This window comes from Paramisgurnus dabryanus, chromosome 14, assembly GCF_030506205.2.
Source record: "Paramisgurnus dabryanus chromosome 14, PD_genome_1.1, whole genome shotgun sequence".
NCBI classification, from domain to species: Eukaryota; Metazoa; Chordata; class Actinopteri; order Cypriniformes; family Cobitidae; genus Paramisgurnus; species Paramisgurnus dabryanus.
The window spans coordinates 17855754-17874440 of record NC_133350.1 but is presented as its reverse complement, the minus strand read 5'-3'; the positions used below and the strand labels follow the sequence as shown (position 1 = coordinate 17874440).

Below are 18687 nucleotides of genomic sequence, written 5' to 3'. Positions count from 1 at the left end.
TTTCGCGGCATTTCATGGATAGTGATATTAGAAAATTTAGAACGAACCAGCACCGGATGCCCCAACTCACTTCATGCAAATACGGGTGGTTAATTGGCTCAAACTCGGAGATTAGGGCCAACGAGGTCAAGGAGGAATTTTCAAATCTACATGGTTTTAAGGAAATTTAATGTTCGAACCTTTTTTAAAGGTAAGTTATGCGTTGTTTTAATTTACGTACGCTTAAATGTGAAGTGTGGTTACTTATGTAGAACAGTAACATCATTGTCAATTTGTTTTGTTGCGACGTGATTATGGTAATACTGATTAGTTTGTGATCTTCTGCACTTTATACGGGAAATAAGCTAGCAGTTTTGTGAGTGTTCGCTTGCACTGTATTCGTTGTTTTTATCCCTTGTTTTACAAGTTATTGTTGTTGATTGAGTGAAGAGGCCTATGTAAGTGTAGAGTGCCCTCTCGTGGCCCTTTTAAGACACTTTCGCATTCTTACCGCATTTAAATTTACAAGAAGAAACACACAAGATTTCGTTTTCCCATCATCTTAAATATGTTTAATGAGAGCTGTCATTTCTTCCAGAGATTTTGAAAGCGCAAATCCCATATACATGACACATCCACAGTAATGAAACATTGAAACATTCTCACGGCCTTCAGAGAGTTTCGGTAAAAACTTGAGTCACATTCTGTTTGTATTGTCTTTCAGCATGCTGTAAATAAGTATTTTCATCAAGATATTTTACCAAAGCATACTCTTTTACTTCAAGTGATTTATTTTCATTTTTTTAATAGCAAACCTTTTCATTCTTGGCGCATGGCTAAAAACAAAAATGTCACACAAGCAAAATTAGAAGCCCCATTTTTAGCTACAGTATGCTATCCAAAAATGCCCTTGCTTATTTTTTACTTTTTCTTGTCTAGCTAACCAAGTCAAAGATTTGCATAGAGTAACCAACCCAGCTTAACAAGTTGGTCGGTTATACTTATGTGTGATCTATAATTGCTGCCATGGGCAGGCATTTAGTCATAAACCCCTGCAATAATGTATTAACACCGGTGGTGTCTCCCCTGTATTTTCATCACTGAGTGGTAAGTGGTGCTGTTTCAACACTTATGGACTGTACCTTTAAAATAATAAAGCAATAAAACAGAGAGAGGTGGTGGTTAAACAATAAGTGTATCATTTGGAAAATGTTTTTAAGAAACTTATTAAAGCTCATGTTTAACACAGGCAGACTACAAACCATCTTAAATTTAACCTACTGAACTGTACAATACATAAAATTCACATTCTCCAATCAATATTGAATGAAACAACGAATCACCAACTTAACATTATCACCTTTTCTTAAAAAAGAATCAAATAATATAAAAACAACATTTACATGCTCTTTTAATTTCTTAAAAGCCTGATGTGTTTTAATGATTTTGTACAAAAAAAAAATATATATATATATATATATATGGCTCCACACTTGCCATTTCCATAACAGAATGGCATGAGAAATATGTTTATATTTCAATGGCTCGGCAGTGAAAAATATTTTTTAGAAGATAAAATAAAAAAGGACAGATAAAATACATTTAAGTGGCTTAGTGGCATAAAACATTTGAAATAAAACTCACTTCATAAAATCTTTATAATATCAATAAAATTATAATTGGTTTCTCCAGTGCTTTGGGAAAAAGAAATCTATATAAGTACATGTACCTTTTGAAAATATTTACTTTCTTTACAACAACAACAACAACAACAAAAACGTGGATCAATCTGAAATTTGATCCAGGTTCCCTGAAAGGCACCTTGGTTGTTTAAATTTGAGCTTGGCAAATGGCACTCACAGCTGTTGGCTTTATTTTTCTGCGTTCCAACATGCGAGGACATTTCACCTTGTGCTTTTTGAAGAATCCAGCCTTGGCTTTAAGGCACCTTACTAGGAGTATGTTCCAACAAGACTAGTTAATTTATATTTCATTCTGCTGTGCTGTCCACTGACTCAACTGTCACACCAGCACCTGCTCTGTTCTGTTAAACAAACAAAGCCCGCATGCATTGTTTTGTCCTCAATAACAACACGAGCTGCTACATCAAAATGTATTTGTGTAAAACTAATGTTTTGTGTCAGGCACTGTGGCAGGTTTCTTTTATCTTTTTCAAAATCTCTTCATGTTGGTGGAGAATTGCACACAATAGTCTGAAATACTAACCAGTGTATAGGACGAGACTTTACTGTATGCTTTAACAGACAGTAATGAAAGCTTGCAGGGTTTCCACACTTTCACCAATGAATTACAAAAATCATTAAACTTTTGTACTATAGCAATTTTAAATCATTTACACTCATTTGTGAATTGGTTGGAAAGAACTGAAAATAATGATTCACTGACAAACAAGACATTGCCATGGCTTGTGCACAAGTTTAACTCTACCCAAGAGCAATATTTGCGGATGAAATATTATGAAGAACATAACTGGAAAATGTATTGCTTCATTTGTAGACATTTTAGACGTTTAAAGGGATAATAAGTAGGATTTTCCCCCATGTAGTGGTGAAATTGTATTTGCATTCAAACGAACAGTGCTCTCTAGCGCCTCGCTTTTCCAAATGCGTGTTGTAACTATGGTAGCCGTTATGTACTCACTGATCTCCTTGTCTGTTTCAGCTGGTGAATAAAAACGCATTGTGGAAACATGTTGGTAGGCTAGTGCTTTTTGTCCCTCTCTGCTATTATAGTTTATCAATATGGCGGAACGAACACGGAAACCTCCTTGGACTTACCCGTTTAATGTAAGTAAAGAGAAGAAATTCTAAGCTTACATAGAAAAGTCAGATCATTGCCAGAGGTCTTTTGACACCAATGAGGACATATTTATGAATAAAGACATTGATTTTGATTAATAAAACACTTAAAATCCTACTTACAGTCCCTTTAAATAAACTTTTTCAAAAGGTTTTTTGTCTGTGGGAACCTGGAAGGAAGCTGATTTTGCATATTGCTATGATAGAGGAAGCTTTCCCTCTGTCTGTCTAAGAGCTTAGATGTGGTGATATAATCATAGGAAACGCTTCCAATCTATTTATTAGGAAAATATATGTTTCACTATTGGAAAAAGACAAATCAGTCCTTCCAGAAAAACGCGGAGTTCTTTTGTGATTGTTGCGGCACGTTTTCTTAAAAAATGCAATGGAATATGCAGGATGTTCATGCAATGAAATTGCGTGAACTTGCCAACACTGCGTGAACTTGCAAAAACTGTTTGCAGCTTTTCATTAATGTTTTTGAAATCATGTAAGCCCTGCATATTTTGCGAGCAGAAATCTGCAATTTATGCGCCGAAAGTGCGGCATTTTAAAAAAATGCGGCCCGCACATAAATATGCGGACTTTGGCTGATTACGCATTGAATCATGCGATCGCATAATCACGTTTTTCTGGAGAAGGACTGACTTACGGTCAAAATATTTACACCAGCTATCACTAACGCAGTACCCTTTCAAAAGGTACTATTATGTACCATTAGATAAGTATACATTTGGTAACAACATGTACCTTTGAGGTACTAATATGTATATATGAGGTACTTACAGGCTGTCATTGGTACCATTATGTACCTCTGAGGTACTAATATGAACTCTTTAGGTGCAAAGCTGCACTTTTTAAAAGGGTACCACTCCAGTGACAGATGGGGCACATATTTTGACTTAATGCTTGACAGTGTATATAATAAAGCTATAAAACAGAGCATTTTTACAGTGCAAGACAGAAATTAAATGTGACTTTTGTATTGATTATGATTTTAAGGTGGAGATGCATATTTAAATTTTTTTTTGTACTGGTTCGAACGCTACATTTTTGGGTTACAAAACAATACCTAAACGGAAGTTTTGATGGTTGTACTGGTGCACTTTTATATTGCAGGGCTTCTGGATTGTTGTACAATATAAGCTAACGCTAGGTGACAGGATTCAAGCATTTCAGTTTGTTTTGTTACAGTGTATATTGCATGTATCTATGTATCATTATGTGCATATACTGATTTTTGCGAACAGCTTTGTAGAGCAAAAAAAGGTTTGTATACAAAAGTAATAAATCATACTAAAAGCATGACGCTTTGATTTGTGTGCCAGACAAAACATGAAAAAGTACCTAAACCGTATTTTCTGCTAACTGCGTTATATTTGCAATATCTGCACAGTGACACGCAAGGCCGGCCACATCACTGTACGTCTGAATCCTCAATGCTAAAACTGCTACGACGGCTGCTGTCCACAGAAGCTTCAGGGGACATGGCTGATAGCAGCGGGTCTCCACCCAAAGGCGATAAGGTCTCATCCATTAGTAAGAAACCTAGCTCATTCTTCTTTCCCATTTGTGCAATGCCTCCGCCCAATGAGCCGAGATCCCCCATGCCACCCATCCCATCCTGATATCCTAGAATGCCACTGTCACATAAGTCCAGTGACTGGGCATAGTCAAAGTGCTGGGAGCTGCCGACAGCTGGATACTGCAGCGGGGGCTGGGGGTGGAGGTGCTGGTGAAGCTGAGGGTGCGGCCGGGGCTGACCCTGATGCTGTTGATGCTGGGGGTAGTGAGGGGGGAGGTGGTGCTGATGCGGGAGGTGGTTCTCCTCAGGACTGCTCTCCTGCTTGATGAAGGGGTTCAGAACCTCAGTGTTGTTCAGGCCTGATGGAGAGGTGTTGGGAAGGCCATGCATTTGAGCCTGCCTCTCAAGTTCCTGCAGGGGTGATGATGGAGAACAATAAGATGAGACATGTGCTTGTTTGAACTAAATCGATAGAAATGTAAAATCACACTAAAAGATGCTGGGTTGTTTGAATCCATGGTTGGATTCAAATTACGTAATGAAATGTGAATTGAATAAATGTTCACCTGAATGCGGAGCCATAGATGTTTGTTGGCCATCTCCATCTTTCTGAAGTTGTTCTCCACCTCTCTGGTTCTCTGGACGTCTTTTTGCATGCGTTTTATATACTCCACAGAGGCCCTCAGAATCGTGCCTTTATTCCAGCGTACATCCCTGAACACAAGAGGATCCAGATGGACAAGTGCTTATTGATAAAAGAATGCTATGGAAGTTTACTACAGTGAGCCCATGCAGTTTAAAGAGGTGCCCTACAAAGTTCACATCTGGTTCGGATGAAATTACAATCATGGAAACCCATGTGTTCAAATGAATGCAAACTTACAGATCATTGGTTTTGGGGATCATGGTTCCCAGCTCCTTAATTCGATCATTAATGTTAAATCTTCGTCTTCTTTCAACTAAAAGTAAAGTAAATGGATTTGTTAGTATGACAATACTTATTAGCATTACAATATAACAAAGAAAGTAAGGGTGTCATGATTTCGATTTTAAATAGAAATCGATCGAAATTAAGTCACAACCTAGAACTTCGAATAAAAAAATGGAATCGTCGATGCTGCCACGCTCCCATGTCACGTCTGGTCGGCTTGCCAAGCGGGAAAAAAAACACGTGTTGAGTGCTGCGAGTCAACCTTCTCTAACTTAACTAGCTACAGCCAATTAAAAGATAGCAAGGCAGATGCAGGAGACACCACGCAAGCTGCTCTTTACATGGGAAACAAAAAAACAGCAAGCGCCTCCCGCTTGTGCCTTGGGCCGATCGTTTCTCTGAACTGAGATCTGTAAGTTTCACAACAACTTAAGAGTTATGAAAACAGCATTTGAACATGACTTATTGGGGTATAGTCTCACAATCTCGTCTGACGGTAATAAAAGCGAGTTTTTAATGAGCAAAGTACTGACAGATGTTCATCTGACAGGAAGTTTTGTTTTATCAGTTATGTACGCACCATATTGTTTCACTGGCAGCACGACTAGCATGGCAGGGCATCTCTGGGTTCAAGGTCAGATATTATATGTCCCCAAAAGTCTAGTCTAAAAATGGCATAGCATTTTTTGTGCTTTACGTAAAAAGTAAAAATCGAGAATCGAATTGTGACCTTAGAATCGAAAATGTAATTGAATCGAGGATTTGGAGAATCGTGACACCCCTATTACACAGTCAGTATGGCACAATTTATGTTATGCATTTACCCAAAGTGTTATGGCATTATATAAGTATGTGTGTTTGCAGTGATTCGAACCTATGACTTTAGTGCTTAAAGGTTTATAGCTCTTAATTTGGGCTTACCTTGGCATTAATATAAGATTTAACCATAATAAAGATTCCTTTTTTATTTGACTCAAACTTAATTTAATGAGGTAAAGTTTCAGGCAATAGCTTTCACGCACGCTCTCACATTATAAGCAAAGCATTTATAATGCAAGAGATATGGCACTATATACTATTTTATAATGATGTACTTGGGAAAAGGCCAAGCTTAGCACATCTTAGCGGAATTACTTAACTCCAAACTCCAATACCTGAATATTGTCACAGACAATTACATTTTAATGCCACAGCAGCAGGATCCATCCGGTTAACTATACACCAAAGTGCTGTGCAGTGTCAGCTGAATTTACCCAGGGGCAGATGTGATGGCGGGTGTCAACGGCAGGGCAAAAGTACTTTAACAGAGCTGCTGTACTTTAAACTGTGAGCGGTTGTAAACCGTGAAAAATAAGGAGGAAAAAGCGCATACTCACTCAGGTTGTGGTTGTCTTTCTTCTGTCTCTCTTTAGCCATGGCACGGACGTCACCATCTTGACAAAAACAAAAGGCGAACCTGTCAATCGACTGTTATTGCAAACATGTTTCGCTGTATGTACTGGATAATGTTTAAGCAAAGTTTTCCTAAAGCTCAGCTCAGTGTTTTATGTTTCTTATTCGAGATTAGTATGTCAAACACTTGACTGATCCTATTTAAAACTACTATTGTTTGTTTTCCTATGACAGTGATTTTGTTTTTACATGTATGCATTTGGTAGACACTTTTATCCAAAGTAAATGGATAAATTCAAGTGTTTTATTAGTATGCATGTTTACTGGGATTAACCCCATGACCTTTGCACTGCTAATGCAATGCTCTAACAAATGAGCTTCCTGAGCTACAGGAAATTTGATGTTTGATAACCATAATTCATGCCATTCAGATCACTTGTAATCACTTTACTGATAAACTACCAGTCAAAGGTTTGCTAAGACAAGTAAAGTTAGCACAAAACATGTCGCATGTTTCTCAAAAACATCTTAAAGGAGGGATAGTTCACCCAAAAATGAACATTCTGTCATTATTTACTCACCCTCATGTTGTTACAAACACAAAGAAAGATATTTTGAGGAATGTTTGTAAACAAACCGTTCATGGGGCCCCATTCACTACCATTGTATTATTTTTTCCTACTATGAAAGTGAATGGGGCTCATGATGGGTTTGGTTACAAACATTCCTCAACATATCTTCCTTTGTTAATTACAACAAAGAAATTAATACAATACAATACAATGAAAGTGACAGAATGATGAATATTTTCATATTTAAAGCTTATGTTTGAATAAAATTTGAACTATGCATACAATTCTTTACTAAAATGTCAATAATTTTAAAGGTTAGAAATAAAAATACACAGAACATGCTAAGCTTTGTAAAATACTTAATTTATTAGTTTATTTTTGTTTGTGTCCCAATATTTGATTGGTAATGTACCAATCCTTAAACATATCACTGAAACATAACACAAATAAAACCGTATGCAGTTCCCAAATCTATGTGAGCAATATTGTAATAGTCTGTATGGGTTTTATAATATCAGCCTTACCTGGGACCTCTCTCTTGATGGCCAGATTGGCAGGGCAGGAATTGCTGGACATGGCGACTGCTGGTCCGGTCATACCTGGCCCCATGTACACATCCAAATGGCTGCTAGACAGTGGGAGCTAAAGTGCACAAAAACACATGCGTCTGGGTAAGGTATAAAGAGCCATGATTCATTTTACATACAGTACAACTCTTTCTATGCCACAATTAAAGGGATAGTTCGGCCAAAAATGATATTAAACCCATGATTTACTCACCCCCGAGCTGTCCGAGTTGCATATGTCCATCATTTTTCAGACAAAAACATTTTCGGATATTTTAGAAAATGTTTTAGATCTTTCAGTTGATTAAATGTAATGTTACGGGGTCCACGACCTTCAAGTCCAAAAAAAGTGTGTCCATCCTTCACAAATTAAATCCAAACGGCTCCAGGATGATAAACAAAGGTCTTCTGAGGGTAATCCGCGCGGTGTTGTTGTAGAAATATCCATATTTAAAACTTTATTAACGAAAATAAATACCTTCCGGTAGCGGCGCCATCTTAGACTCCTCTGTATTCAGGAGAGAGTATAAGCGTAGTGTACGCACTTTTCTTAGTGACGTATGACAAATTCGGAGGGCGGGGCCACAGAGCAGCAGCAGAGGAGCATCCGTAGGCTGCGTAAGCTCTCATCCTGAATACAGAGGAGTCTAAGATGGCGGCGCTACCGGAAGGTTTTTATTTTCGTTAATAAAGTTTTAAATATGGATATTTCTACAACAACACCGCGCGGATTACCCTCAGAAGACCTTTGTTTATCATCCTGGAGCCGTTTGGATTTAATTTGTGAAGGATGGACGCACTTTTTTGGACTTGAAAGTCGTGGACTATGGGCGGACCCCGTAACATTACATTTAATCAACTGAAAGATCTAAAACATTTTCTAAAATATCGAAAATGTGTGTCTGAAAAACGATGGACATATGCAACTCGGACAGCTTGGGGGTGAGTAAATCATGGGTTTAATATCGTTTTTGACCAAACTATCCCTTTAAGCTTAAGAATATAATGCATCACCTGTATTTGATGATCTTGGGATCACAACCTATACATTCCCTGCTGGAGAATGTTCAGCTAGTATGTCTTTCATTTTTTTAAAGCTATATTCAGCGTAACTCTGGTAAATCATCACAATCATTGAAATCCCAATAAAAACACATCTTATCTCTACAGCAAAGCTATAAAATCCAGCGATAACACAGAGATAAAACTCGAAAAAAATCACACTCCTGAGGTGAGAGAAATCATTGACTATCACAGGTCGTTCTTATCGTGCTCTTTATTGTTTTACACCGGTTGTATCTTTTATTTCATCTCCGAGCTGTAGTTGAATCGTAAGCACAACAGCTCTGAGCTCGTAATAAGCTGCTACAGATAAATCAGCGGAAATGCTCAGATACCTTATCGCGGGCGCTACTGTGAAGCACAATGCCAAACAAACACAAATCAACAGTAAAAAAGCCAGCACAATGCCGATAAACGGTGCTGGAGAGAGAAACCGTTATGTTATGTATTTTTGCAAGTTTTCTTTACACCAAAAGACTGCAACAGCTCATTTAGCATGCTTGCAAATGCTAAGCTAAGGAAAGGGAAAGATTAAATCCAGTCTAAAAATGCTTAAAAGCTGCTTTATGACAATGATTCAAAATATGTATTTGCGCAGTGTAGTCAAGAGGTTGGGTTTGGGAAATTCATTGTGAGAGGTTTTAAATCGCTGATCAAAGACATTGAAGCAGTGATGAAGGAACAGAGGTCAGGGGTGATCTCTGGTGCAGCCTCATTAGGAGTTATGTCTAAACCCCACCTATTCACCCCGATGTCTCTTCTGACCTTTAAACCTATTCTGAAACACAGCCTGCACACTGAACGTTAAACCTTGGCAAGGCCATGCTTGCATTTTCAATTCCAAAGCCACCAGGATTACATCTTAAATCCTTCTGCAGGCATGCATAACCGTTTCATTCATGAAGAAAAATCACTGCGTATGGAAAATATCAACCATGAAAAAGCCAAGACTGTTTGGTCAAATACCAAATTTGATTTAAACAATCTGCCAACCCCAAACAATAAAAGATCAATTAAATTCCCAAGAACACGGATCAATCGAAAAATCAATCACCCAACTCATTCACTCAGTATTGTGCAAACAGGACACATCACATCACATCAAGCTTACAAAGTCTTTATAGAGACAACAGCTGCGAATGATACACGGTCGCTCTCTTCTAACAACAGTCATAAACAACAAATCATTTGCACATACATGAAAGCAACAGGGTGCACGGCTAAATATGTGTGACCATGTTACCAGTGTCCGTGGCATTCCTATTTTCTTCCAGGAATTAGCTGTACATTAAAAGCCTAAACAACAGCCCGGCCTTACCAGCTGAATCTTTTCCCCATCGATAACCTCCACGATGGCATAGGTTTTATTCGATTCTTTCACACCGGCCTCTGAATCTCTCATGGTTGGCGCACACTTGCTGTTTAACCCCTCCTCTTCTTCAACCTCTCCTAAGGGACTGATCTGAGTCGCACCAGGACCTTCTCTCTTCAACTTTCTCTTAACCACTAAACTGAACTTTCCCCTATCTGGACTTTCAGCCTCCCCTCTCCAAGCCTTCTCCCTCTCTCTCCAAAACCTCCCCCCTTCTGCAGCGTCCCCACCTTCACAAAATGCCTTGTAAACAAGTTGATCTCTAACTTAGTGTGGCTTAATTGTTAATGTTGAGTAGATACTTTAGATACACAGCACGGTGCTCTCATTTTACCGATTCGGAATGTCATGTTTTTTTCGGCTGGGCGGATCAGGTCAAAACATTTAAGTCAATTAGACTTTTAAAAACACTTAAGGCTGGCTGGAGTCCGTCTGGTTCGGTTATCCAATAAATCAGGAAGGAAAAATATTTTGCGTTAAATAAATGAATATATAAATCGATAGCTACTGTAACTTGTTTTGAGGTTGCATGAGAGCAAAACAATTGCATCATTTTAACCGTGATGTTGCTTTGCTATAATTAGATTTGACTTTTGGCGGTCTGAACAAAGATGCTTTTCATCTCTCAAACCATGATAAAACAGCACAACAAATGATATAGCATAATTCCTCCATTGTCAAAGCAAAAAGGTTTCAGAAATAGACCTATTCAGCATCAATGAGATGCAGTCTGTGCATCATAAACAGGAATTATACTCAATTTTCTACTATAAGTCTATTAGTTTTAGAGGCCTAAACTTAGCAAGACTTTTACTTACTGTGTTTGGCATCTGCACCACAGGATCAATATAAGCCTGGATGTCATCATAACTGGACTGCAGGCTCATGATGTCATCAATAACATCATCCATCTTCAAAAAAAACAAACACATAACATGACATTTTACATTTTTGTATCTCTAGACACGTCAGGCATAGGCATTCTGCAAAGTATGTACAAATATATTTTCCCAGAAATCATTATTGAGAAATCAATGGAAATTACTGATGAAAGATGTATTCCTCTTAACAGTCGCATTGACATGCTCTTTCTGTTACAGTAGGTTGTAAGTGTGCCACAAGCACATATTCACTTCAACATCCAATACGATTCGGTAGAACGGGAGAAGAGAAACGCAAGACCAAAGTCTGCTTGGTTCCAAAGGGCCATTTTGTGGATCCCTGTCACTCTTTAATCTTTAATTATACCTTCACTGCCATAATTGGCCACTTAAACTCCAATGACAATGAAGTTAAGTTAGTTAACACCCTGACCTTCGCGTGCACCTAAGCAAATAACACCCACAATACCGGAGGTAAAGAAATAAGACTCGAGGGATGAGCAAGAACTTGGCATTTACTGAGCTTTCTGTGAACTAAAAGAGGAACAGACTTTTAAATATGAAACTGTAAGAGATGCATAAAATAAAACAAACATGTGACAAAAATGTGTCATGGGGTGCATTTCATTTCTGGTTGTACGGCTCTTAAACAAAATAAAAAATGTGACAGACATAATGTTAAATTTAACCTTGATATCTTTTTCAAAGATTAAAATGTTTTAAAGCTAAATATACCTCATTCTCATGGCTGGAGCCGATGTTGAGCATTGCCATGGGACTGTTGGGTGCGCTGTTCCCAGCAGAGTTCATGAGCTGCTCTGTGCGCATGCATGGAGATGGTAGGGGAGGTGGGACAGTTCCTGTCTGACCCTGGGCCATGGTGGGTGGCGGAGAAGGCTGAACAATGCTTGCGACAGCGTGCACAGCCTGCTTGGTGGCAAAGGTAGTGGACAGGTACTCCTTGAGCTGCTGCCGCTGAGACTGCCGGAGGTGGTAGTCGGTGGGGTTCTCAAGATTAGTCTGCACCTTTAACATGAAGAGGCACAGATTAGAAAGTAATACTTTGGATGGAGTTTAGCTGCAGTCACAAATACTTCAACTATGAGGACCACAAGGGCATAAGCACCTGCTGATGGGCTTAGAGAAGAGATGGTGTCTGACTGGATGGCCTCATTCTTTCACTTCAAAGACAGGGTGTCTTTAAAGGGAGGGACATTCCACTTTTTTTCTAAAGTTAAACATTTGATTCTTATCGTTGTGGAATCCATTCAGCTGATCTCTGAGTTTGATGATAGCACTTTTTGCATAGCTTAGCACAATCCATTGAATCTGATTAGACCATTAGCATCGTGCTAAAAAATAACCAAAGAGTTTCGATATCTTTCCTATTTAACACTTGACTCTTCTGTAGTTACATCATGTACTAAGACCGATGGAAAATTAAAAGTTGTGATTTTCTTGGCAGATATGGCTAGGAACTATACTCTCAAACTGGCGTAATAATCAAGGACTTTGCTGCTGTAACATGGCTGCAGCAGGTGTAGTGATATTACGCACTGCCCGAAAATAGTCCCCTGCTATTGAAAGTAACCAAGGGGAGCTGGAAAATGAGCATATTTTCAAAAAAAAAGTGGAATGTCGCTTTAAGTACACACAACTGACATTTGATGAACAGAACATTGAATTTAAAGGGACATTTCACCCATAAATAAGTCCTTAACTCACCCTCATGTGATTCAAAACTGCATGACTTTCTACTGTGAACAATAAAGGCAGAATGTTAAGGACCGACAGCCTCAGTTACCATTCACTTTCAATGCATGTTTTTTCCCCTTTAATGAAAGTGAATGATGACTGATGTTGTCAGTCTCCATAATTTCCCTCCCTTGTTCAACAGAAGACATGAAGTCATTTGAACAAACATTAGGGTGAGTAAAAATTATAATTTTTGGGCAAACGCTCCAATGTATTCCAAGCATAACAAAAGTTATTATCTATACCAGTGGTCTCCAAACCTTTTTGCAAGCAAGGGCTACAACAATGGATAAAACGATCTGGAGGGTTACTTTTTTACATAGTCTACTCAAAACGTTTTTGTTTCACTTGTTGATTTTATTTTACTTGTTACATACATAAAAGATGTCAAGCTAATATAAAAATATGTAATACATAAAGGCTATTAATAGAATGTGCTTTGGCGGGCAACTCACGGACTCAGTGCTGGCAACCATGTTGGAGACCACTGATCTATACATTATGCCAATCTTATTATTTATACATCTATGCATAACTGTGCTAACAATGAAGCAAGCATGCAGGTATATCAACAAATTTGAGCTCTACTGTCAATACACTGATGAAAAATACTAGTCATAAAACTCATTGAAAAAATAAAAACATGCCTATAATTTGGTGGATGACAAGGCACTCTTATACAACAGCTATCGAATTACGCAACTCATCCATTTAGACTTCTTATTTACTTAAAACTGAACTAAAACATATCGGAGCATATAAAACACAAGCTGAACTCGAACACTTTCAGGAGGGGGTTAAATGCCTTCATGCAGGCCATGCAAAGGAGTTTTTGGCCAGCTCTCACGAGTAAAATTATAGAAGCTTTGTTACCAAGGTCATTTTACATGGACAGATAACTGCATTACATTTTATTATATCTAGGAACGGTAGCAGTAAATGTCCAGAAAAATGATAGTGTGCCAGGGTGAAACAGGAGCCACTGTTGCTTAATCCTGGGATGACACGTGACTGGTTGCATGGGGACAACAACATCTAGGTACATCTAGTTATTGCCATAACATAACCCACAACATAATGCTATGACACAAAACATAACCATAGACTTACACTAATGAAAACTATCACAGTAGCTACTGTGCTGTACTTTACTAAGGCCTTTTTAGATTGTTGGAGCGAAATGGATACAGTATTTGACTTAAAAAAAAAACAACCTCAGTTAGAAACAATGTTATGCCGGACTCAAAGTTTAAAGGTGACATAGAATGACTGAACGGGGTACTTATCCTTGTTCTGTGATGTGACATGTAGACAAAAATGTTTTTGTTTGGGTCTGTAATGCCTTAGAAGCTTCCTAAAAACCTCTCTCAGATAGCTCTATTAGGGTGGGGGATTTTAAACAAGTGGTTTTGCACCTATTTGGCTCCCCCTACTGGCTTAACTTGCAATTTCATTACTGATTGGCTGACTTTGCTGCCACTCAAAAAATGTAGCCAATTATTTTAAAGTGGAGGGGCAGTTAGATGCCTGTGATGTCATAAGCATCAGTTTTTCAGATTGGGCCGTTTTCTGGCTGACATTTCTAAAAGAGGAATTTCTATGAGACTGAGATGTTTAGAATATCTAGCACTTTTTGTATGTTCGTGAATGCGGGTAGACTACCATTATTCAACAAAGACAAGGTAAAAATGGTTTTTCATTCTCTATCCCCTTTAAAGGGATAGTTCACCCAAAAATGAAAATTCTTTCATCATTTACTCTCCCTCAAACCTGTTTTAAATTCTTTGTTCTGATGACCACAAAGGAAGATATTTTGAGGAATGTTTGAAACCAAACTGATCATGAGCCTGATTCACTTTCATAGTATTATTTTCTCCTACTATAAATGTCAATGGTGCTCACGATGGTTTTTTGGGGTAAACTATCCATTTAAATGATTCATACATGATTTTACTGAAACAGTTGTAGCAAAACAATAGTTATCGTTGGCTAACCAACTGAAAGCTGTTGGACAAGTAACTGAATTCATAGTCTCTGATATAATCTAAGTTTTCGTCTATTCAGAAACCTCTTTAATGTTGATAGTTATCAGACAGAAAGCATAATGTTGTGTAATAATGCATCATGAACAGACATCATGCCGCCATGACATCATCTTTTTATAATCTCTAATAACATTCTTGGACTTTTGAGTTGATACACTAATACTGTACAATCGAAACACATGGTGCAAAATGATACATATTAACAGGCCAATTTGTGTCAGGAAAATATCAAGGTGGGAAGTATTTGAATGGACAAATCATTAAATAATAAATCATTATTATCACAGCAGAGTGTGGATAAGCTGTGATTCTGTGTTAAGATCCTAAATGTTAAAAAAAGAAACACAGGGCTATTACATGGTTGAAGTAGACACAAAGCACACAGCTTGCTGTAATTCAGGAACACATCTTTGAAATTCGGCAGAAACATCAACTGAGATTAATCTCTTCCTGTTTGTTATCTACAAAGAAATACATACAAGACAAATCCTCTTTTCTGCCTGTTTCCTCTCTACCTGCCTGCCGTTCCACCGCATTCTTTCTCAGATATTACTAGTTTCTGTTTTTATCTTGGTTGAAATGTAATCCAGTGCTGTAAACCGGTGGTCAGTCCTGCACGACCCACTGACTTCTGGACTTTGGCCAATATTTTTCCCTAGAAGCACCGCCACATGAGAGATTATTGGAGTACCTAATCATAATCATCCTGTTGGGAAAACTCAGGTAGCGACAGTGATGAACTTTCCAATTCAAAGAAAGATTAGGGTCTCATGAGGGGCTCATTCATGCCCTGGAACACAGAGAGATTTTTTTGCCATTTGGAGAGCCAAATTTGGAGAGATTTATGGGAGTGGGCGTATCCCCCAAAAAATGAGTCTTGATAAAGTATTTCTTAAAACAACTTTTCTTTGTACATCCTTTATAATGAAAACCAAAAATGGTCATAAGGAAAGAAAACGAGTGGTGTGTTTGTGAGATGATATGAATGTTGTGGCATTCCTGCACTTATCGCCAACGACAGTTTACTCAAACTGGTTAATGTGGTCACATGAGCCACACATTGGTGAACCACACTTCACCACAGACAAAAATTCAAGGAGGCCATGTGTCATTTTAGTACGAACACATGTACGCTGATGATTATGCCTACCTTTAGCACTTCGACGGGCACCTGCATGGGCGCCTGGAAGTGAGATGGAGCACTGATGGCGGGTGAGGGTGTGGTTGGGCCTGGCATGTGTTGCTGCATGTAATGCATGGCTGCTGCCTGCTGTTGCTGCTGTTGCTGCCGCTCCCGCTGCTCCTCCTGCTGCATCTGGTCCCGCATAAGCTGCAGGCGCATGGCGATGCGTGACGACATGGCTGGGGGACGCGGGGGGCGGGCTGCTGTGCAGTCCAGCCCGAACAGTGGAGGGGGTGTCTGCAAAGTAATAAGGAGAGTTAGAGGAAGTAAATGGATATAGGGAAATATATTCATAATTGTATGGTTGCATATCTTTCATTACATGTAAAAAACAGCTCTGTAGCCATAAACATGATAAATATTTATAAATGTTTCATAGCTTAATTTGAGTGTAGTTGACATGATGTACATCCAATGATCCTTGTTCTCATTTACTAACTATGTACATGTGTACATTTGTGTTGTATCACATGTGTGCAAATGTTTTTAAAGAGAACTTATGATTCATTTATAAGTTTAGAAACAAGGAATGGCAAGGTGTTTTGTAATGTATTATTTATCCTACAATAATTATTTCTATTGCAAATTAACCAAAAATGTCAAGACATTCCCCTAAGAAAAATTGCAGATGAGATTTCTTTAATATCTCAATTATTTCTTCCAGACATCAATGAGATTAAATGAATAGCAAACGGAAACTTTTGTTAGATATTTCTCCTGAGAAAAATACTCCAAAATTTCACAAGATATCTCAACAATGTCATTAAATGAGCTCAGATTTGCCAAGTCTGTAATAAAAAGTCAATATTATTGAAGATATGAACTTAAACATTTCTCATCAAATGTACCCAAATCAGATTATTTTACCTGTAGAATGTACATTCATTTTACAGCTCCATACTCTTAGGGGTGGTTTCCCATACAGGGCTTAAGTAACAAATGCTTGTTTAAGCTGTCTTAATTGAAAACATAATTGAAAATATATAAGTGCCATTGCTTTGCCTCAAGATGCACACCAGTATTTTTTTTGTAAGGCATGTTTGACTAAACTGTCCTAATATAACTAATGCCTATTCGGACTTTGCCCACCATTTTGCCCTAAAAACACCAGTGCGCCACATGAGAAATTATTGGAGTACCTAATCTTATTCATACTGTTAGGACAACTTGGGTAGCGACAGTGCTGAACTATCCAATGCAAAGAAAGATTAGGATCTCTTTGGGGGCTCATTCATGCCCTGGGAACCAGTGATGCACGGGTCAATGTATAAACAACCCGCACCCGATCGACGTTTTCAACTAACCCGTCTGCAACTCGGAGCGCAAAAAAATAAATAGTGTACCCGACCCGCTCCCTGGCCCGCATTTTTTAAAAGTGGTAATTGTTTAAAATAGTTAACTGGGATCTTTATTTTAAATGACCCGACCGACCGTGACACGAATATTATTTGGATGAGTTGTAACCGCGGGTAACCGCTCATTTCGGATCAACCCTCGTAACACTGCTTGCAACACATGGAATTTGGGATTTGGAGATTTTTGGGAGTGGGCATATCCCCCCAAAAATAAAGTATTTCTAAAAATACCCTTTCTTTGTAGATCATGTATTATTAAAACCAAGAAATGGGAATGGGGAGAAGACAGGTGGTGTGTTTGTGAGATGATATGAATGTTGTGCCATTCCTGGACAGATTACTCTGGTTAATGTGGTCAAATGAGCCACACATTGGTAAACCAAACTTCACCACAGACAAACATTCAAGGAACCGTGTGTCATTTCAGAAAAAAGAAATCCACGCTGATGATTATGCCAACCTTTTGCACTTCAATGGGCACCTGCATGGGCACTGATAGCGGGTGAGAGTGTGGGTGAGCCTGGGATGTGTTGTTGCATGTAATGCATGGCTGCTGCCTGCTGTTGCTGCTGAATCTGGTCCTGCATATAACTAATGCCTATTTCTGGCTTAATCTAAACCCTGTCCAGGTAATTCTAACTCAATGTATTTTAAGAATTGTCTTATTTCTTTTACTTTAATTTCTCTTAGGCAAATTTAGAATTTTTTAGATTTTGATACTAAATTGATGTTTCAGTAAAACACAACTGAGAACTCAGTATCATATCTCCTGAGCTATGAAAGAGCAAACTCTGAGGAACCTCTGGGATTGTATTTTGGGCCTTTCCATCTATTGTCTATTTTAGATCATATATCAAAATTATCTCATTTCATCATTTTATTCATTTAGATATAAAATAAATCCCATAAATAAATCTTGGATGTATGAGTAATAACAATTGTGACTGGGGAAATCATGTGAGGGTCAGGTGATGTTTTGCGTTAAAGCTCATGTGAGTGACCTTTTCGATATGGAAACACCCCAAAACATCCTCACCCCTATGTCTCTCACCCCACTGCTGAAACACCCACGCCCTGTGTTTACTGCTGACCTGGGGAGTTCCTAAAAGGATGAGTTCCTCTTTTCTGGGTGCTACAGAAAACCACTGTGCAAACAAGCATGACTTTGCTATTAAAAGAAGAATTGTAAGAATGTTTTAAAAAGGAAAGAGAATTTAGATTTAGTACTTATTGGAAAAGATGCCGTGCTA

The 18687-nt window shown here is 38.3% G+C and overlaps 1 protein-coding gene across 3 annotated transcripts in view; it reads right to left on the bottom strand.

The window, feature by feature from the left end:
• Positions 1-523: 523 nt before the first annotated feature.
• tfeb (transcription factor EB) overlaps positions 524-18687 on the bottom strand; it is a 43761-nt gene continuing 25597 nt past the window's right edge. For all 3 annotated transcript variants that reach the window (XM_065241412.1, XM_065241414.1, XM_065241413.2), the window contains 8 exons: positions 16050-16319; positions 11835-12125; positions 11037-11129; positions 7743-7860; positions 6631-6687; positions 5207-5282; positions 4890-5037; positions 524-4734 (listed from right to left, as the gene is read on the bottom strand). In XM_065241412.1, coding sequence (XP_065097484.1) covers positions 4216-4734; positions 4890-5037; positions 5207-5282; positions 6631-6687; positions 7743-7860; positions 11037-11129; positions 11835-12125; positions 16050-16259 — 1512 coding nt within the window. In that variant the 5' untranslated portion in view covers positions 16260-16319 and the 3' untranslated portion in view covers positions 524-4215. The remainder of the gene's footprint in view (positions 4735-4889; positions 5038-5206; positions 5283-6630; positions 6688-7742; positions 7861-11036; positions 11130-11834; positions 12126-16049; positions 16320-18687) is intronic.